The sequence below is a fragment of the Phyllostomus discolor genome, chromosome 8, assembly GCF_004126475.2.
Source record: "Phyllostomus discolor isolate MPI-MPIP mPhyDis1 chromosome 8, mPhyDis1.pri.v3, whole genome shotgun sequence".
NCBI lineage: Eukaryota > Metazoa > Chordata > Mammalia > Chiroptera > Phyllostomidae > Phyllostomus > Phyllostomus discolor.
The window spans coordinates 110348985-110369709 of record NC_040910.2 but is presented as its reverse complement, the minus strand read 5'-3'; the positions used below and the strand labels follow the sequence as shown (position 1 = coordinate 110369709).

The 20725-nt window shown below is 67.0% G+C and overlaps 1 protein-coding gene across 2 annotated transcripts in view; it reads right to left on the bottom strand.

Moving 5' to 3' along the window:
• Window positions 1-4487: 4487 nt before the first annotated feature.
• The window catches only part of TMEM104 (transmembrane protein 104), a 43163-nt gene continuing 26925 nt past the window's right edge, over window positions 4488-20725 (bottom strand). Inside the window, exons 9-10 of one of the 2 annotated variants that reach the window (XM_036034105.1) lie at window positions 13294-13387; window positions 4488-5737 (exon numbers count right to left, since the gene is read on the bottom strand). In XM_036034105.1, coding sequence (XP_035889998.1) covers window positions 4977-5737; window positions 13294-13387 — 855 coding nt within the window. In that variant the 3' untranslated portion in view covers window positions 4488-4976. The remainder of the gene's footprint in view (window positions 5738-13293; window positions 13388-20725) is intronic. The other variant, XM_028520105.2, reaches the window with a different exon arrangement.

Genomic DNA, 20725 nt, shown 5'->3' with positions numbered 1-20725 from the left:
CTGTTGGTGACGGGTGCAGTTCATCCTTCAGTCTCCTTGAGAAGAGAGGCTGGGGCCTGGGACCGTGGGTGTCCCGTCCTGCTGGGGGCCTCTGGGGAGCCTGGCGGTGTCATGGCGGCAACGGCAGAGGGGGGTCTGCTGTGGGGAGTCCGCTGGGCTTTCCGGGGCCCTGGCCAGCTGCACTCTGTCCGTGGTGGGCGTGCAGGCCCTGAACGCCCCCTGCACAAGTGGCTTTCTGGGTCAGGCCCAGCCCAGCCTCGCTGGTGCGGGGCCTCCTCGGGAAGGGGGCCGGGGAATCGGCCCCCCGTCTCAGCCCTGCGCTGCCAGCCCTACCTCCTTCCCCTGTCACATGCTACCAGCCCTGGACCTGAGGGCTCTGGCTTCCAGTTCTTGCTGTTTCCACATCTGCGGTCACATTAAGCTCCCACAATGGCTATGGAGCGAGCTGGCAAGCATGTGCTCATCCATCCATCCATCCATCCATCCGTTCTGGTGAGTGGGATTGCTGCCGCCAGGCCCTTTCTCCACTGCAGAGCATGCGAAGCCTGCGGCCCTGCTGTCCTGGACAAGTCCAGTGGGGCAGGGCAGCAATGAGGTCCATTAGTGGAGGGGGGGACAGGGGGGGCAGCCAGTGTCCTTTCCCACACGCCTCCCCACTGGTCCCCTCCTCCGTCCCCAAACGCTCCGCGGCTGGGATCGGGCCATAACTGGGAATTTTTGTTTGGTGTTTAGCGCTGAGGTGGTAGAGTGTGGGGTATTGCGAACACCCTCCCATCTTTGGCTACAGAGCCGGACTGCCCTCGGCGTGGGTGGCGTGGGCCATTGCTGTCAGTTTCGTGTTCTCTGCCCCATGGAGTTTCACAGATGCAGGTCCAGGGTTGGCAGAGGCGGAGCGGGCTCTGTCTCTCAGGGCGAGTTCAAGTCTAGGTGAGTGCTGGAGGCCAGCACCCTGGACCCTTGAAGTCGGCCGCAGCCGCGGGTGGCGAGAGGGTTTACTGTTGGCCTCCAGCCCCTGACCCCGCATCCTCCGTGGGTCTGAGCGCAGCTCTGGGTGGCAGGTGCCGCGGCTGAGGCTGCACGGAGTCACGAGGCCCGGGCCGCTCTCCGCTCATTGCCCAAGATCATTAATAACCAAGAACTGGAAAGATAATTAAAAGCCAAATGTGGAGCTGAGCCACCTGCTGGCTGGCTCCAAGGACAGGCCAATCCTGCTCCCGGGGCCAGGCTCTGGCTGCCTCGCTCCTTCTCTAGGAACGGATTCTGGGGACAAGTGCACCTTAGGGGAAGTGGGGGCAGGCAGGAAGCCTCCTGCAGGGTCAGAGCTGGCCGGGCCTGGCTTCCCCGCCCCCTGCTCGGAGCCCCGGCGCGCCCTGCCCTTCTGCGGGGGGCTGAGGAAGGGTTCTGCAGTATCAAGGGGGGGGGACAGAACCTGGCAGGAGAGAGGGGGCGGGCTGTGTCAGAGTGGCCGTGGATGTCCAGCCACCATGGACCAGGGCCAGTGTGGCGGAGAGCAAGCTAAGCCCGCCCAGACAAGACGCCCTAATGCCGCTGGTTTGTTCTTTTGGCGGGACACAGGAGGAGGGGCCCGTGGGCACACCCCCTTCTCCCTGGGAGCAGGTGTGCATGGGGGGAGGGGTTGCAGAGCTCAGAGTAGAGTGGGCATGATGTCCTTGGCCAGGAGACCTGGCTACAGTCTGGCTCTTCAGAAGGGGACAGCTGTCTGTAAGTTTCCTGGGGGGCTGGGGAAGTTAGAGAAGCTCTCTGGATCCGGAAGGTTCATTTGTTTCCGAACCGCAGCAGGCAGCTGCTATGAGAAGACACTTGACTGGGAGCCTATGAAACCAGTGAGGTGCCTGGGGCCCCGAACCAGGGGCCCTCAGCGAGTTTGGGGCTCCGTGGCCGGCACAGCCCTGTGTCCGAGACACAGCCCTCTTGTCCCTTGTTACCAGTGACGGAGGAGAGTGTGGAGGCTCACCACCTGCACGGGGCAGGTCCCCCTTCTAGGTGCACACTGCCGAGCCCCACGTGATACCACCAAGGCCCGCGTGCACAGTACCCAGTGTGTGCCTGGTGCATAGCAGGCAGTCTGATGTCACTTCTCCCGTTCCCCAATCAACGCCTCAAGCCGGGGCCCCAGGGGGTAGGGGTGGCAAAGCTCCTCCCCGCAGTCCTGGGTCTGGGTCTCAGTAGAGCTTGCTTTTCAGTGGCCATCAGCCTGGCCGAGCCAGGCATCAGTCCTGCTTAGGACCCAGGACCCAGTCAGGCCTGGCGTCTGACCTCTGCTTGCCCATGGCCTCCCGGACCTGGAGCCTGGCACTGCCTGGTCCTCCCCACCTCCGTGACTTAGGCCGCAGCCTGTTGCTGAGGCTGCTCCCGGCCCCCACGTGGTGCGAACAGCTGTGCAGCTAAGGGCCTGGCGCGGCGCCCACTGCCCACCTCCCACCGCTCAGCCGTGCCTCCCAGCCTGTTACCTGCCATCTGCCCCATTCCTAAGCCGGAAGCTACCTCCCTGGCGTCCAGGGAGGGAAGAGGCAGGAGCTGCTGGCATGTGGCTCCCGTGCTCCCGCAGGGGACGGGGCAGAGCGCACTGCCTCCCACCTTGACCTGGCCTGACCTCGGGGCCAGTCTGGGGCCGTGTGGGCAGACGGTGTCGGGCGAAGGCTGCCATCGTCATCCTCCTCCACAGCGAAGCTTGCACCTGGGCCAGGCCGGGCTGCCGTCCTCCTCTGCCTTCCCACCACTGCCCCCCAGGGCCCCTCCATGAAATGGAGACCCTGACCCAACTGCCCCCCTCACCAACCAGGTGCAAAGACAGACAGATGTGCTTGATGCGCAGGTGAGCCAGGACCACCTGCGACGCGTCCTCCCCGCCAGACCCCAAGCCCCGTGGTCCTCCGCAGGCGACCCCTCTGACCTCCAGTGGGACAGCTGGCAGACGGACACGGAGGCGCACAGGAACCAGACAGTGGCAGTGGGGCGCGCCGGCTGCCACCAGCGAGGTGCTCACCTGGGGCCACTTCCCTCCAGGCCCGGGGCTGCCTGGCTCAGAGGGGGTCGCAGCCGCCAGGCCCCGCTGCCACATAAATCAACCTGGGCTTGATGGCGCTAATAAACTCACACCTGAAATTTGGTTTGGAGCCTGGGGAAGCAGGATGATTTAATTTGCTTTGTCCTTAAGCAAAAGGGAACGTGATTGGAGAAAGGTAAGTACAGATGTTTTAATTGAGTTTTCAGCCAACAGCGGGGCAGCTCCAGGGAGGGCCCGAGCCGCGGGGCTGGTGCACCTCAGAGCCCCCCGCTGCTCTGCCCCCTCGGGTGGGCCTCCTGGGAAGAAGCCTCGTGGCAGGGGGAGAAGGGGCGTCCGTTTCTCAGGTAAATGGAAAATGATAACACCTAGCGACAAGGTGAGAACTGCAAAGGTGTGACCTCAGTGAGAAAGCAGATCGTGGCCAATTATGACACGAGGTTGTCACAGGCTGGGGCGGCTGGGGCCAAAGGTGGGGGAAGTGTATCCTGTGGACACCCCATGTTCTTGCAAGTCCCACCTACCCCTCTGCCCTCCCGAGACCACCGTGGTCCCCAGGGGGCCCGGCACGGCCGCTCTGTCCACGGCAGGAAGCGGATGCCGTGTGAAGGGAGGCCAAGGAGGGTTCCTACCGAGGTCTCAGCAAGGCACTGGAATCAAAGGAAAAAGGGATCCCACCCCAGAGAGGCGGCTCCAGGCCACGCTGCTCTGGGCTCCGGGCCGGGAAGGAGCCCCAGGCCCTGAGGGAGAAGGCACATTGGAAACACGGAGTCCGTCAGTCACCCGTTTCCGAGGAAGGCCGCCCCAACGGTGCCTGCGTGACTGTGACGGGGAGGGGGTCTTGGAGGGCTGGCGAGGTGGGTGGGACCTGGCCCTCTTCCCTGGGGCATGGTGGCCCGTGCCCCACCTCACCCCATGGCGCCCAAGGGACAGGAAGTGTGTGAACACGGAGCCCCAGAGCCTGGCTGGACAGGGAGCCACGTTTAGTGTTGGCGCAGGGACAGAGGGCGGGCCTGACCTCCCACGGGGCAGGGACCACGAAGGCCACTCGCTGCCACGTGCCCAGGGCACTCTCCACTTGCTGCAGTGGCGAGGGGTGTGGCTCCTCTTTAGTGGCCATCGCCCCTGCGCCCCGCACCGCAGGCGGCCCCGAGAGCCCCAGCGGGGCAGCCGGAGAGCAGAGGACTCCCTTCGGGGGGTGCAAGCTCCGGGCTCTAAGCCAGGGCACGAATCACGGTGCCCGTGCAAGGGCTGCCCCTGAGTCATTGCGAGCTCAGCCCGGAACAGGAGCCGGCGCCCACAGAAGGGCCCTCCAAGTCCTGGTGCGGGACCGCGGTGTCCATTAGGGCCCCCTGCTCTGGTCACTGCCGCCGCCGCCGCCGCCGCTGGGGCAGGCTGGGCCAGGGCCCTAGGCTGTACCACGCCTGGCGGGAGGGCGGGCCCGGCGGGGTGGGGGTGGGGCGGGGGCTAGGGCCTGGGAGCCACTCCGAGGCAGCAGCTTCCGGTGGAGCGGAGTTCGCAGGCAAGGACGCGGGAGGTGCGGGGAGGGGTACCGTGACTAGTATAAATAGTGGCAGTGCCAGCGCTGCATCTCTACCGCTGGGGGAGAGGGGCCCGCCCCGGGGGCTGGGCGGCGGCCGTGTGCGTACAGCAGACGGGTCGGATCCGGGAACCCGTCCCGGAACCTGGGGGCGCCGAGTGCCCGTGTGCAGCTCGCCGGGCTGGGGGCAGCCCTGGGCGGGAGACCCGGGATGGGGTGGCCTGGAGACCGGGGCAGGGGCAGGCTGTGCGGCAGGAAGCCTGCGCTGGGACAGGATCCCCCGCCGAAGGGTCCCCGCCAAGAGCCCGGCCTTGCTCGCCCATGGAAGCAACCAGACACAGGCTCTGGGGGCGGAGGGACAGGGTGGGGCCCGGCTGGCCCCGCCCCTGGGGTCTGCAGACGCGCCTGCCCTCAGAGCTTGGTCTCGCTGAGGACGATGTTGGCGGTGACGAAGAAGAAGCAGGAGAAGGCCCAGAGCAGCACAAAGCCCACCCAGAAGGTGTGGCGGAAAGGCGACCTGTGCTTGTTGACCGTCCCGAGGCCGAAGGCCAGCGCGGCGTCCTTGCGGCAGTGGTACACCAGGAAGGCGGGCGTGACGTACTGGATGCCGGTGCCCGCGTAGGCCCCCGTGATGCCCACCAGGGACTCCAGGTCGTGGGTGCAGAAGGCCACCAGCACCGGGGGCACCAGCGTGATGATGGGGAACACCACGCGGTCCACGACCCAGGGGTACGTGCCCCCCTCGCGGTGGAAGAGGGTCTTCCAGTTGTTGCGCAGGGTCACGGCGATGATGGGGAAGTTGGTGCTGATGGTGAAGACCGGGAAGAGGCCCAGGAAGAAGCGCACGGCGGCCACGCCCACCACGTCGCAGCCCGCGAAGTTGAGGGTGTACATGTCCAGGAGCCTGTCGCCGCGGAAGCAGAAGATGGCCGTGAAGGAGAGGAGGCCGTAGAAGCAGAGGATCAGCACGTAGTCCAGGAAGACCAGGCGCGTGAGGTGGCGCTTGGAGGACACGGGCGTGACGAGGGACGGCAGGGAGTGCTGGCACATGAAGGAGTACACGCACACCCCGAACAGGTTCCGGACGCCGGAGAGGTCGGCCAGCGGCGGGCGCCCCTCCCCGCGCCCACGCCCGATGCGGACCAGGGCGAGCACGATCATGACGGCGAAGGCTGCAAGCGAGACAGGCGTCAGCCAGCAGGGGGCAGCAGCGCCGCCCTCGGGGGCAGCGTCTGGTCTGGGGTGCCCACCGAGGGAGGGGAGCCCCGTGAGCAGGAGCCCGCTCCTGCTCAGTTCCTGTGCCCCCAGTGGTCACCCCCTGGGGCAGGTCTGCAGCGGCTATTGCTCTTGTGAATGTCCCATGTGTCCCTCCGTCTGTCCAGTTCGCCACACCCGTCCCCACACCAGCAGAGAAGGGAATGTGTTGGGGGGGGGCGGGGCTGAGCAGGACAGGAGGGTGGCTGCACTGTCTCCTGGGAGGGACGGGCACACACTCCAGACCATGCAGGGCCCGCTCCCCTACCGGCCCCTGGGGGCCTCTCTGGGGGTGGGGGGCCCTGCCAGGGAGCTGTCCTGGGGAGGGACTCGTTTGCTCTCTCCCCCTTGCTTTAAAAATGTGTCTGGGGTCTGGGGGGACGGAGGGCACAGGGCGTTTGGGAGGAGCTGTCTTCCCGGGCCAAGGGCGCCCAAGGGTGCATGGGAGCGCTGGCAGCCCTAAGCGGAGCGGGTGGCGCCTGTGGCCACCGGGGGAAGAACGGCCCTGGAGGCAGAGCCGGCGGGCATGCAGCGGGAGACTGTTCTCCTGGGTTTGCTCGGGAAGGGGCGGGGTCCAGGCTGGCTGCCCTGCAGGGTCTCACAGCAGCCCCCACGGGCCTCCCCGCCCCCCGCCCCAGCCTGCCTGCAGGTGCTCCAGGACCTGAGCTCCCTGAAGACAGAGGGACTCGCCGGGTCTCTCTGGCTTCTCAAATCTGCCACCCAGAGTACCCAGAGATGCCACCATTAGCCACTCTGCACACACGGGGACCACTGGTGTCCCTGTCCCCGGTGCCGCGGTCCACAGACCACGGCTGTCTCTGTTCAGGGTAGACCCAGGAGCCCCTCGTGGCTGTGCCCCAACCTCTTGGGTAGATCCCGCAGTGACACTTGCCATTTCTGGGTGGGTGACACGGGCATCGAGGGGCAGTGGGCTGGCCCCGCTGAGATGCAAGGCTCCTCCCCCGGGTGGGGGGGGGTTGGGGTCTCCTCGCTGTCCCTTCAGGCCCCATCACAGCCCCGAGCCCTTCTCCTGGGACTCGCAGGAGGCCAGCCCGCCTTCCCGCAGCGACACGTGGAAGTGGGCCGGTGGGAACGCCACCTGCTGCGTCTAGTCCGGGCTGCCCGAGGCTGCCCGGGCCAGGGGGAGAGGCGGGGTGAGGGCGCGGGCCTGTGGACGCCGCCCATAAAGGGGGTGGCGTGCCTCTGACTCTGAGACAGCCCTGCCCCCTGCCGCTCCCGACACCCTGACACCGAGGGTCCCTGGACTCTCACCACCCAGGGATGACGTCACCCATCTTGCCAGCCCTGGTCAGCGAAGGGGAAAGCATGGACACCCTTCCCTCCTTGAGGTCACGGCCCAGGAACTGCCTCTGGCTTCACCCTCTCGGGGGGCTGGGGGGACATGTGACAGGTCACTCCGAGGACACCCAGGACCCTGGCAGCCTGGGTGCCCTGGAGAGAGTGCTGGGGCAGGATATGAGGGCCCGGGAAAGGCGAGGAGTCTGCCCCAGGCCAGAAAGGGTTACTCAGCGGAGCTGAGCGGGCGGGCGGGGTGGCTGCAGAGGGAAGGGGGTGCGTGCTGGGGCTGCCGGGTGATTAGCATTCAAGAGGCTGCAGCTGACTGTTCTGTCACCAGAGGCAGGGCGCCGGGGTCAGAGCAGAGGGGACAGCCGCTGTAAGGCAAGATTCGGATCCTGCTGTGCCTCTACCGGGGCATCCCCTCGTGACCTGGTGCTGCTCCTGGCCGGGGCCAAGGCTGGCACGGACTTGGAATAAGCAAGTGGAGAAACCCGCTGGGTGTCCTGTGGGCCTTGGCCCCGGCCCCGGGGGGCAGCGAGCGTGTGAGCGGGCGGGAGGCAGCTGGCTGCTGGGATGCCAGCGCCTCCGGCTCACCGCTCTCCGTGGCCGGGATGCTGGCCCCAGCCTCTCAGCTCATCCTCCTCCTCAGCCCCAGGCCTCCGAGAGGGCGTGAGAAGCGCAGACGGAAGCTGGCTCCTGAGCTGTCTGGGCAGCCGTGACTGGGGCTCTGCCGCTTGCGAATAAACCAGCTCACCAAGCAGGCTTCCAAAGCCACGAGACGGATCTTGAAAGTACGCCCCCCTCCCCACCCGGAAATGTGCACCGGCTCACGGGGGTCCCCCGTGGGCGGTAAGAAAGGTGTACGTCACCATCCTGTAGCTGTCATTGGCTTCACCAAACAACACTACTACCCAGATCACTCACCGACCATGTTCTTAACCAAATAAGCCTGCTTCCAAAACCAACAGGCCTGTGTCCAACAGCCGGGTCTCCCTTCCCCGGCCGGATGCCAGGGGCTCCGGGGAGGCAGTTCCAGCAGCGTTAGGAAGGGGCCCCAGTACGCTCTCGCCAGCCTTGAGAGAGGGCAGGGCATGTGGGAGTCGCGGGCCCTTCAGGCCCCACCGTGAGGACACGGGGCGGTGCTGGGCTGCTGTCGGGGGTGAGCAGGGAAGGGGAGATGCCCCAATGTGGCCCCCAAGTTGGCAAGTTCAAAAGAAACCAGGGACACCGAGACACAGCGCTGCCACGGAGGGGTGGAGGGGAGGGAAGGAAGCAGAAGGTGGGCCAGTGGCTCCGACCTTGGGGGGTCCTGGGCCTAGAGGACTGAGTCCCCACCCCCCACTGCTGCCCGCTGCCCTGGCCCCTCCCCTGCCGGCTGTTCCAGGAGCAGAGTTCAGCAGCCGTCTTCGAGATTGATTGCCCCGTCCCTGGGACAGGGCTGCTCTGAGAGCTTGTTAGCTCTGATGGCAAATGAAGATGGAGCCGACAGGCCATGAGCGACAGTCGCCACCAGGAAGCGCCCTGGGAGCAGGGCTCGGCCGCCCCACCTGGTGGCCGGGCGCTGGGGTGGACAGAGCGGTGAGCTCCCCTCTACCCCAGGGACTGGGGCCTGTGGTCCCCCGGCGGCAGGGTGGCCTTGGCTGCTCTCTGACCCTCACGGGCTGTGCTCAGGGGACAGAACCCGTGTGGCAGAAGAGGGTCAGACGTCAGCTACGAGGACCGGGGTGGGGGTGGGGGTGGGGCGAGGCAGACCCGGGACGGGCTGCTGACCCTGCTCCGTGAGCCAGAGGAGCCCTGGGCTCTTCTTGCTGCCCCTAATGTCACACAAGGCTGAGCTGTCCCCCTCACTGTCACCTGCGGGGACTCTGGCTAAGCCACAAGAAAAAGGATTGTTTGGGCTCCTTGGGGCTCAGTCGCTTTGTCCTTCCCCAGCACCGCCCTCCCATCGGAGCACAGACTGTGGGTCGGGGAGGGGGCTCATTTCACTTCCCAGGAGGGCAGGACCCACTCGGGCTCTGGTTGGGGGGCGGTCCCTCTGGGAAAGCCCCCTGCACGGGTGTGCGTGCCTCCCACAGCTCCTTGGTCCCGGGGCCGGGTTCCTGTCTCAGGCCTGCAAGCCACTCTGTGATCGCTGGTCTCGCCTGGGGTAACAACTCCCCAGAGAGAATCACTGGGGTTTCTGCTGCGGGGGGGGGGATTTAAAGCTAATCTGACTCCCCTCCCGTGCTGGGTCGGCCCAGTGGCTTCTGGAGCCTTCTAGCTCTGTCCTCCTCTTCCTCCTCGTCCTCACCAGGGAAGCAGAGGGGAGATGTTTAAAGAGTCCGGTGACCGGACTGAGGTTCTACATGACTTGTCCCCAGGGCCTCGGCGCAGAGCCCCCCCTCCCAAGTGTGTCGGGGGAGGGGTCGACGGTGCCGGGCAGGCACTGAGTCCCTGGTGCAATCAAGCCTGACGCACCTCATCAGCCTGCACCGTTCCTGCCGTGGCAAGCGGCGTGGGGGCGGGAAGGGTCGCCATTTCCCGCCCCTGAGCTGTCAGGGCCGGCGCCGGCTGTAACTGCCCGGACAGCGGAGCCGCGGGGCCTTGGCGGCCGGTGGACTCGTCTCCCCGGTGGAGATTGGAAACTGTCACCTTTGCGGAAGCCTGTCAGCCTTCTCCTCTTGTCTCGGACTGTCCCCCCACAATTCCTCCGTGGTAGCCCTGCCCCCCAGCGTGACTGTGCCTGGGGATGGGGCGCACGGGAGGGAAGAAAGGTGCCGCGAGGCCCTAAGGGGGGGCCCTAATCTGGTGCCACCGGCGCTCTCACGAGAGGCGGAAGAGACGCCAGCCGCCCTCTCCCTGCGCGCACCGAGCACAGGCCACGTGCAGATGCAGCAGAAAGGCAGCGGAGGAAAAGCCAGAAAAAGAGGCGTCACTGGAGACCAGCCCTGGCGGCACCTCGATCCTGGGCTCCCGGCTCCTGGCACCGGGAGAACGTCAGCTTCTGCCGCGCAGGCCGCCCGGCTGGCGGTACTGTTGAGTCCGCCTGCGCTAAGACGGCTCCTGAGCCGCCGCCGGGAAGTGGAGTAGGGACGGGAGGCGGAGGGGCAGGGGCAGGGGCAGGGCAGGGGGGGCGGGAAAGTGGTGCTGTGAGCAGGAGCCTGGACTCCCCTGGACGAACATCAGCTCCCGAGCTCCCGTTGCCACGGGCCTCCCGGCTCTGCAGACGCACGCGGCTGCCTGACCGCCGTGCGGCTGAGGCTCCCCGGGCCCGTGCGGAGCCCAGCTCTGCAGAGGCACCCCTGTCACCGCGGCCGGTCGGCCTCTGCCTTGCGGCTGTCCAGGTAGCACGGCCACCCACTGCCCCGGGGTGGGGGGGGAGCGGGAGACCCCTCGATGGCCAGGTCAGGGCCTGTCTCAGCCGCACGAGGAGCGGAGCGGTGACCGCAAAGGCTGCTCTGAGGAGCGCGGCTGGCGACAGGGCATGGCCTTTGCTCCGGGCCAGGCCTGCTGTGCAGGGAAGGGATCGTTTGTGGCACGTGGCTGGCTCTCCTGCAGACCTCAGTTCAGTGTCCGCTCGACTGCCTTAGAGACTTCAGCTAGAAACCCCGGGTTCCTCTCCTTTACACGACCTCTGCGTTTGCAGAGAGAACTTTTACAAAACCAAGGATAAGTCAAGACCAAAAGGGATGCTTAACGGCCCAGGAGAGCCCGGGATAGTGGCCCGGAGGGCGGGCGGGCGGGCGCAGGGCACAGCGCTGGCCGGGGAACCTCCACTGTGAGCAGGGGTCCTTCCCGGCCTCCGAGAAGCCCCCGGCGAGGGAGCGGCTGTGGAGGGACTCGTGCACTGAGCTGGCAGTCGGAAGCAGCGGCGTGTGGACAGGTGGCCCAGACACAGGAGACCCCTGGCTGCTGGTGGCGACAGAGCGGGGCGCTCCCACCCGGGGACACGCTGCTGAGATCAGGCACGGGCCCGCGGGAGAGTCAGCCAAGCGGCTAGTCCTGGGGACAGGTAAAACCGGAGGGCCTTTATGCTCCCCCCCAGGCGACGGTCTCCTCCTGGGGACCTTCTGCCACTGGGGCCCCCACCACCGAGTTCCGCCTCTCCCCCCAGTGCGGCCCAGAACACAGATCTGGGGCACCGCCGGGGGCGGGCGGGGAGAGGAGGGCCGAGAAACTTCCCGAGGCAGGGTCAAGTGTATCCATGGACGCTCGCGAGGAGAGGACGCGCCTGACCCACTTTGAGAGGCGCGAGGAGACAGGAGCGGTGCGTGGCGGCGGCTGCTCTGAATACACAATCGGAGCCCAGGCCCCAGCTGAGGGGGGCCGCCGCCTCCGGAGCAGAGTTCATTAGAGGGAGCCGGTGTTTTGGTAATGCCAAATGGGGCGTCCCTGGTGGAGCCAGCTGGTTGCTCTGGGGGGTGTCCCCAACTAGGGGGGTGCCTGCTGGTACTGGGGGTGAAGGAATGACACCCCCTGCCGGTGTCCCGGGGGAACGGTCCATGGTCACGGTATGAGCAGCTCAGGGCTTGGCTCTGCAGCCACGGTGGCTGGGCCCAGAGGCCCTCAGCACAGGACTCCTGGCTGCGCCTGTCTGAGTGCCCCCGGCCTGCTGACCACTGACAGTGGGAGGGCCAGGAGCTACGGAGGAAGCCCCCAGCACCTCCGTGCGAGGGGCCTGCTTCTCCATCCCCCTGGGCCCAGGCCCCCCCAGAGGTGGTGGGGTGGGGGCTGGTGCAGGCACCGGGCAGAGGGGGCTGCACAGAGCAACCGGCGACGCTTCATGGTCTCGCTGGGGCGCCGGCGCCACAGCTCTCTCTGGGGGTGGCCTGGGCCACGTCCCTGACCTCTCGGCCTCCCCAAGGGAGAGGGCGCGAGGGGATGTGCTGGCTGGCAGAGAGGGTGAGTGTGGCGAGCGCACCGTGGCTAACAGGTGGCTGCCCCCCTGGGCTGCTGGTGCTTCCCACTCGGCCACCCTTTATCTGCGCGGCTGCTCCCCCGGGGTCCTGCCTTCGCTGCTGCCGGACGAGGGACCCGGTGGGGGCAGGCAGGCCGGCCGGGCGGGCACCTCTGGAGTAAATGCTGTCCCGCCCGAGGAAGCGAACAGGGAGGAGGTGCAGTGGGAGGGCTGGCAAGACGCACCCGAGGGTGGGGGGAGGCGAGGGGAGCGCTGGGTGGCCAGGAAGCCTGCCGAGGCCTGATCAAGGGTCCCCTGCCAGACGGTGGTCAGACACCGTCACTGTGCATGTGCAGTCAGGGACATCTGCAAACTGAGTCGCCCCATCTACTGGCCTGGTCTCCCCAGAACTTACTCGGGGAGCAACAGGAATGAGCCAACACTGGCACCCGGCACACGTGTCCCAACATTTCCTGGGATAAGGGGCTCTTCGAAAAGGCCATCCAACCCTCTCGACCCCATCCTGGTGGCGCGAGGGGCTCTGGGGCTGACGCTGAAGGGACGGCGTGGAGAAAGTGGGGGCCGGGCGGGGGGGGCAGCCTCAGGGCGCCTGGGCTTGCCTGGAGCTCGGGGTGGGGTGGGGGGGCCGCGTGGGCGGGCGCCTGCAGGCCCCCCGCCTCGCTGCAACAGATGGCGGCACAAACCCTAATTAAGCAGGAGGACGTTTCCGGCTCAGCACGGCTATGATTTTCCGGCCCCCTTGGTGCTTATTTTCCCTTTTGCCTCCCTGGAACCCGGGCCAGCGTACGGCCGCCCTGAGCGACCGGCTGGCTGCCGGCCGGGCTGGGCCCTCGGATGGGAGAGGGGAGAGGGGAGAGGGGTGGAGGGGCAGAGGGGCACGGCTGCAACAAGGGAGTTCACCGCCAGCTGACAACCCGGTGCCGACGGGAGGGCGAGCAGGGCTGCGGTGCCCACGGCCTCTGCAGTCCCAGAGGGGTCCCCTGGGGCGAGCCCGGGCCAGAGGAGAGACCCCCGGACGGCCTGCACTCGTCCAGCGGGCGACCTCGGTCCCTCCCGCAGCGGGCAGCCTCGTCGGGGTGCCTGCTGCTCCCGGCTGCCTCCTGAGGCCGTGCCGCTTTTCCACGACGGAATCCCCTTCCCGGTGAAAAGGCAGGCAGGGCCCCCGCCCTCCCCGGGCCCCGGGAGCCCACACCCCCCCGTACCCCGTCCCAGCGAGGGCCACGAGCCCGCCCGGCTGTCCTGGGAGGGCCGGCGGAGGGGCAGGGGGCGGACACTCACCGATCCACCTCATCAGGGAGGTCAGGATCTGCAGGTACTTGGTCTTCTGGACGTCGAAGAAGGTGAAGGGTCCCAGGAGGAGGGTGAAGACAGCCTGGGCGACAAGAACAGGAGTGAGGGGACACGGACCGGCGGCACGTCGTGTGTGTGTAGGGGGTGGAACCACGCTCCACGTGGCCTCTTGCCCAGGGCGGCCGGTCCTAAGCCAGGGGTGCACCTGGCCTGGCGCAGGCTCCCCCCGGGGTCCGACAGCGTCCGCTCTGAGTTTCTAGGGTCACAGCCGCAACAGGGACCCGGAGCCACGTTCCTTGGCTGCTCCTCACACCTACTGTCCTGAGACCCCTGGCAAGGGGTTTCCGGGCAAGCCCCAGGGGATGTGCTGGGGACATCACACTTCTCTTCCGCACACACTGAAGACTCACAGTGGGGCATGCGCATGGACCGGGCGCAGGCGGCAGGAAGGTGAGGGTCTGGAGAGGCTGCAGGCATGCCTTGAGCCCCAGCAGCGGCTCACTGGGAAGGTCACGGGGAAGAGGGGACGCAGGGGCCCTGAGAGCAGCGCAGTACGGGGGCGGGGGGGGGCACCGTTCTGCAGGGTTCAGAGGGAGGGACCCACCAGGGTGTCGCTCATGAGCGATGTTTTGAGCTTCGAGAGACGGAGAAGCAGAGACCCAGCAGCGCCAGTGGCTCCCAGGGCAAACCCCTCAGAGAACTGCCTGGGGCCAAGAAGAGAAGGGCCCGCACCTGGAAAAGTGGGCGTGGCAAGTCTGGGCGTGGGGCTGGGGGTCCAGCCCCAGGAGGGTTCCCCCCCTCCCCCCGCCAGCACCTCGGGTCTCTTTCTCTTTGGAGAGTGAACAGAGGAGAGCGTTTGCTTTAAAAAAACAAACAAACTGAAAGCCCATCTTAGAAAACTGGTTTGTGGGGAATTGAACCTCCCCTCCGAAAGAGACGGGGGCGGGGCGGGGGGGGCGGCGCTGGGGCCGGCATGCCGACCTGCGCGCCCAGGGAGCGCAGGCGTGAGGCGCCGCTGCCGGCTGGCAGGCCTCGCCGCGATGGCACCATTTCCAATCTGCCGCTCGGAAGCAGCGGAAGCATCAGGCCTGATTACCATGCACGCGGAGCCGTTTTATCGCGTTACCGCTAATGACTCTCACCAGAGACCCGGCAGCCGGCTGGGGAGCCCAGCTGCGGGGGGCGGGGCCCGCCTTGGGGAGCCGGCCCTGGTCCTGCGATGGGGGGGTGCGGGGGGGGGGGTGAGCATCTCACAGCTGCTGGGTCTGGCGGCCAGCCGGCCGCCCTGTGACAGGCAGGAGCCCCGCCAGAGGGGGGCCGAGCCCGGCCCGCCCCCACCCACACGGCAAGGAGAGCAGGACGAGGCAGAGGCTGTGACCCCTTATCCAAGTCCATTATCACTGCGAGAATGAGCGACAGGGAAGACTAAAGCCCCGGCTTAAGGAGAAAGGCTCTAATTAGCTGGGGTGGGGGGGCCCGGCCCCTCTGGGGAGGGCTGCGTGCTGGGCTCCCACACCCCGGTCTGCTTCTGCTCAGGGTGCCGGGAGAGGCGCCCCCATCAGGCCACGGGTGACCGGGCAGGCCCTCAGCAGTCCCCTCGGGCCCAGGGCGGGGGGCTGGGGGCCCAGGAAGGTGCAGACTCGCCCCCTCTTGCCAGAGCGAGTCCGTGGGCAGCAGCTCCGGCAAGTCACCCCGGAAAATTACCGCTTTGGGGGGCCTTTCCGCTGCAGGGTCTCCCTCTGACGGACGGAGAGGGAGCCGTCACGGGGAAGGGCACACGCAAAGCCACTGGCCGCGGAAGTTTCCACGTACCCGTGGCCGGACCAGACTGGGACTCCCGGTGGTGCGCCCGGGGCCCTCCGACCTGCGATGCCTCTCACTGAGCACCGGGCGCCCCGGCCCCTGTGGGTGCTGGGCGTCCCCAGGGTGGGGGCTTCCGAGGGAGGTCAGCTCTCCTCTTGGAAGGCCACAGACTGGTCTCCATCGCGTTCCAAACGGGGCCAGAGCAGAGGCAGCCGCACAGGCAGGGGGGGCCCTGCCTTCCCTCCGGGATCCCTCCCTCGGACCCCGAAGCCACCTTCAGCCTCCCCCGCAGCGGGTGTTGATCAAGACCCCACATCACAGGAGCCCCTTTTATAACACCCCATCGGACGGGGCCCCGGCCCACCAGGGCACCCTCCGTGGAGAGAGACCGGGTCCGAGGGACACGTGCAGATGGCTGCACGGGGGCCGCGGCTCGGCCGGGAGGGCGCCCAGACCGAGACGCGCCGCGCCAGCTGGGGCCCGTTACGGAACAGGTGTCCGCTGCGATTAGTCAGAGCCGGGCTGGGTGACCGCAGGGCCGGCATCTGGGCCGGGGGGGGACAGAGGAGCCACGGCGGCGGCACGGGCTGCCACGCCTCGGGGGGGCTCCAGGTCTCCAGGAAGTAAGGGGGCGGCGTGCAGGAGGCCAGACAGCCCTGGTGTCCCGACGGTCCAGCGTGGACAGAGCTCACCTCTGAACGCTGAACAGCCCAGTGTGGCCCCTTCCGTTCTCCCTTCCCATCTCCAAAAAGGAAAAAAAAAAAAAAAAAAAAAAAGCCCAGAGACAGCCAATCCTCTTGGGCCTTCCTGTCTAGCCTGTATGACATTATAAATTAGCTGGCTCCTGAGCCGCGTTCCAGCCCCCAAATGCCATTGATCAATTCGCAGTCTCTGTTCAAGGACTCTCCTGACCCGGCCCACAGCAGAGTCAGGGGTGCCAACCGCCGCAGCCAAATGTGTTTCTTTAAAAGGAAGAAAAGGACGAAAGCAAGAAAGAAAGCAAGAAAGAAAGCAAGAAAGCAAGCAAGCAAGCAAGAAAGAAAGAACAAACAAGCACTACTTTGGGTTCTGATGAAATCTTCAGAACTGGTCACCAGGAAGAAAGCGCGAGATGGACCTGCCCGGGGTGGGGGTGGGGGGTGGGGGGTTAGATGTGCACCCAAGGCCCCCGGGCAGCCCTGCGGACTCAAGGGGCACACAGTGGTGCGTGTCCCTGGGGTGCTGCCACAGTGCTCAGCCTCGGCCCCATTGGTGTCCCGAGGGCACTGCAGGTGTCACTCGGGGCCTGAGGCTCACCAGGCCACCTCTCGTCCTGCCGTCCTGCCGTCCTGCGTCCCCGTGTGGGTCAAGTGCACCAGCCACTTCCAGTTGCCCCGGCTCCAGACTTCCCACCCTCCCCGACTCCTCCCTCACGCCCCGGGCAGGTGTCTGCCTGCTGGAGCAGCCGCCACAGAAACGGGCAGGAAACAGGGACACAGCGCCAGCACTCCTGACCCTGTCCTGCGGAGACACGGGGTTAATGGAGGAACCGACACCCAGAAGAAGAGCAACCCAGGAGGCAAGGGGCTGGGGCAGCGGTGGACGGTCCCCTGGGAATCCGCCCCATCCTCTCCCTCCGAGGCCCAGAGCCCGCTGGCGCCAGCACCGTCCCCACACGCTCCGCCCCGGTTAGCCACGCCGCCTCTTGAGGACGCTCAAGGACTCGTCACTGCAGAGAGGACTCAGCTGGGGGGGGGGGCCCACGGTCTGGTTCCAGCTGAGTTCTCAGCCTTGCTTCTGAGGACGGCACCCCCAGAGCCCCCAGCCCGGCAGCCCTGGGCTGTGCCTGCCCCCTGGGCTCAAAAGCCCAGTCCCCGCCCCACGGGGACAAAAGCCCAGTGAGGCACCAAGCCACCAATGCTGCCGTGTCCCCTCCCTCCGAGGGCCGGTGACTTGCCGAACGGCCAGTTCTTGGGGTGCCGGCTCATTTGTTTCCCTGCAGAGATAAGGGGCTGGGGCTTGTTTGCCTGTGGCTCCTGGCGTGGCGAGATGGGGCTTCCGGGAGCCACGGATCCGGGCGCCAGCCTCCCCGTTGCCTGCCAGTTCCCGGGGCTTCAACGGAAAAGATCTGCTTAGCACTGTCTCTCTCCTTGCTCTGGGCTGGGGGCAGGGGTCTCTCTGTTACCCGGCAGGGGTGGCAGAGCGACAGGTCTCAGAAGGTTGCATGGCACGTGCCACCCCCCACACACAGGCCCCGCGAGGCTGCCTTCGGACACACGGGGCAGCAGGCTCGGGGGTGGGGCAGGGACTCGTGTGGGCACAGAGGGCAGCATGCCCATGGCCCGGCAGAGCCCTCCGGACCGGCCTCAGAGGCCCCTTTGGTGGAGGAGGGAAGGGCTGTCCCCAGGGTGGGGGCGGGGGTGGCAGCGAAGAGTCAGCGGGGTTAACGGGCCTCCGCGGGAGCCCACCCCTGCAGGGAACCGCACTTGCACGCGACCTTGAGGTGCGGGCGAAGGAGCGTTCAAGGGTTCTATTTTTGTTTCTCGAGTGGCTCCGAGCATTTTGGTTTGGGAGCTTTCATCTTCCCGACTCGAGTGACTATGTCTGGGGCGCCACCCACCAGAAGGAGGGGAGCTCCGGGGCCTGGGGGGGGCAGCACGGGGGGGGGGGCACCGGCTTCAGGGCCTGGAGGCCTGTCCGCCCAGCACCCCCAGCTCAGAGCCCCTGACCCTGGCGTGAGCCCCTGGGCGCCCCCTGCTCCCTCCCCACCCCTCACCTGGGACGTGCGTGGGAGAGGCCTCCTGAGTGCGTTCAGAGGTCGAGAGAGTCAGGTGAGGCCGAAAGGTAAGCGTGGGGAGCTAAGGCCTGGGTGTTGTCCCACAGGCGGGTGCTCCTCGCGTGCAGAAGCCGACTTGGCGAGCCCAAGGGCTGTCCCATGGCGCCCTGCAGCCGAGCGGGGTCCGCTTGCGTCCCAGGGTCGGCCCCGTGCCACGTGAGGGACTGCGAGACACGTGATGTCACCGGCTCTCACGGGCAGGTGGGCCTCTGGCTGCCACAAGACACCGAGCCCCCAGGCGGGGTGGGGGGGGGAGGGCACTGAGCCCCTGACGCAGCTTCCTGGCACAGGGGCGGACGGGCCGGCGCAGTGAGCCCTCAGCAAACCGGGAAAATCCTGGGGATCCCACCCCCCCACCACACGGGCAGCCCCGGCTGCTGAGAGCCCAGAACGGCGCCTCCTGAAGATGTGACTCCAGTGGGTCGCGGCTGGGAGCCTCCTGGACAGAGCTGAGGGGTGGCCGCTCCCGGGGGCAGCTGCCATGCAGGCTGGGGGGTGACAGCTCCCTGGTCCCCCCCGCCCCCAGCAGTGCCGGAGGGGAGGGCGGAACACAGGCCGGCCCAGGCCCCCGGAGCACCGCCCACCAGCCCTTGAGGAGCCCGGGCAGGTGGAGAGGCCGTCCTCAGCCCTGTCGGCACCGAGACAGCCAGGCACCGGGAGGGCAGCTCTGGGCTGGCTGAGAGGCCGCCTTGGTGCTGTGGCAGCGGGCACATCCCTAGGTCCCTGCCGCACCCCCGCCGCCTCCGCTCTTTCCAGGCCACTGCAAACACACAACTTGGTCCCTTTTCTGGACCCCTTCTCCAGACTCCCCGCCCCGGTGAGACGGGACAGAAATTCCCAGTTAGGGATGACCCGAGGCTTGTGACCATGCCTCCTGGGTTCTGCTCTGGGAGGCAGGAGAGATGAGCACGCCAGCCCCTGACCCACAGACGCCGATAAAGAAAGGGTGGGGAACTGTCACCAGCTTCGGTCACGGAGCAGCAGGGTTATGGAGAGACCAGCCGCTCCACCCAGTTTTCAAGACGGTGAGGGAGGAGCCACTGGGGTGGGGGTGGGGGGGAGGCAAGGCCACCCCCACCAGAGGGCTCCTGCAGCGCAGGGTGGTGGCCCGGACACGCACGGCCGGCAGCGGCTGGTGCGCTGTGGCCGCTGCTGGAGGGGCCTGTGTCTTCCCTGAGCGCAGGCTGCTGTGGCTCCCAGGCGGCCACCTGGATCGTAGAGTCACAATCCCGCCCCGGCCCCCACCCTGGGAGCCAGGACAGGTCCTGGACACCTGGACCAGGTGCTGCCCCCCACGGCCTCCCCAAGTCCCAGCCGAGACACGGCTGGGGGGCATGTTTGGAGGGAACGCTGCTTCCAAACAGCCCCCCTGTGCCCAGAGCCTTCCTGGGGGGCCCTCCCTGTCCCCCCCCCCAGAAGACGGGGCCACCAGCAGGAGGCCGTGCCCGGGGCCAGGGAGGAGAGAGGCTGGGAGAACGGCCTGGGAACTGACAGCACTGAGCGCCCCTGTGAGCCCAGACGCGACCCGAGGGATCCTCCACCTGAGATCTCTTTTTAGCCCTGACGCCCTGTGGGTTACTGTCTCCGTTTTAGAAGACCAAACTTGAGGGGCATTAAGTAACTTGTCCAACATCTAACTGCTAAGGCGCAGGCGAGACCAGAACTCGGGGTTCCGTATCCAGGCCCAGTCCCTCTGGGGGCCCTTCACTGCCCCCCTGGAGTTTGCCCTGGAGGAGGAGTCCCTCCACCCCCCTCCATCCCCCTCAGGGGCTGGGCTGGGCCGGTGGCATCAGCCTGGCATGGCTGCCGTCCCCCTCGCCCTCTTATTGGACAAGACTGCGTGCCTGTGTCCTCCGTTTCAGCTGAAGGGCCAGATGGTACCCGATGGTGGGCAGACGCCCAAGGATCGGATGCCAAAGCTGCAACCTTTGTGGTTTGGGGGAAAAGATAAATATTGTGGAAAACCCACAGTCACCAACTCCGCGACTATGAGCCACCGGGGTTTATGAAGGACAGCCTGGCCGCTCACGGCGTGAAAGAGGGGGATGAAGCCCACGCCCCGTGCCCGGGTGGAAAGACGGAGGCTTGACTTTGAACTAGGGGGGCTTTAAGACCCTAGGCCGAGGAGCTGGCGGGGACAGAGGGTGCGTGTGTGAGGCTGAGGGGCATGGGGGCTCCTCCGGGGGAAGCAGGCCTGACTCTGGGGCCGGCAATGCCCGGGCACCCCACTGCTTGCACTCCAGGCACCAGAGACGGCGAGAAATCAAGAAATCGCACGGCCTGCTTCTGGTGGCTCCCCTCCACCCTCCGCCCCGCAGACAGGAGTCCCTGAGCCCTGGCTGAGGAGTAGCTTCGGCCCTGCAGTGAGGCGCAGAGGGTGGCGGGAAAGGAGGGGCCGGCTGGGCAGGGAGACTTCCTGGCTGGCGTGGGGGCCGCCAGCTGCGGTGAGCAGCTCTGAGGCTCATGGAGGGACTTGCCCAGTGGTGGTGGCCCACCCGAGGGTGGCCTCGTTCATCCCCACAGTCTCGGGGCAAGCCCCTGTGTGAGGGCCCGCACTGGCTGCAGACAGAGCCCTGCCCTTGGCGGTGAGGCAGAGCAGCTGGAGGGAAACATGGGGGAGCCCCAGGAACGCCACAGCAGGGGCGAGGGGAGGAGCATGGGCTGCAGGCGTGCCGGGGCGAGGGGCCTGAGCTCAGTCCAGAGTGAGCACGTGCTCGCTGGACTCGAGGGAGGGAAGGGCAGGCGAGGAGGGCCTTGGAGCTGGGAAGGAGCCCAGCATCTCCAGAGGGTGGTGGCAAGCAC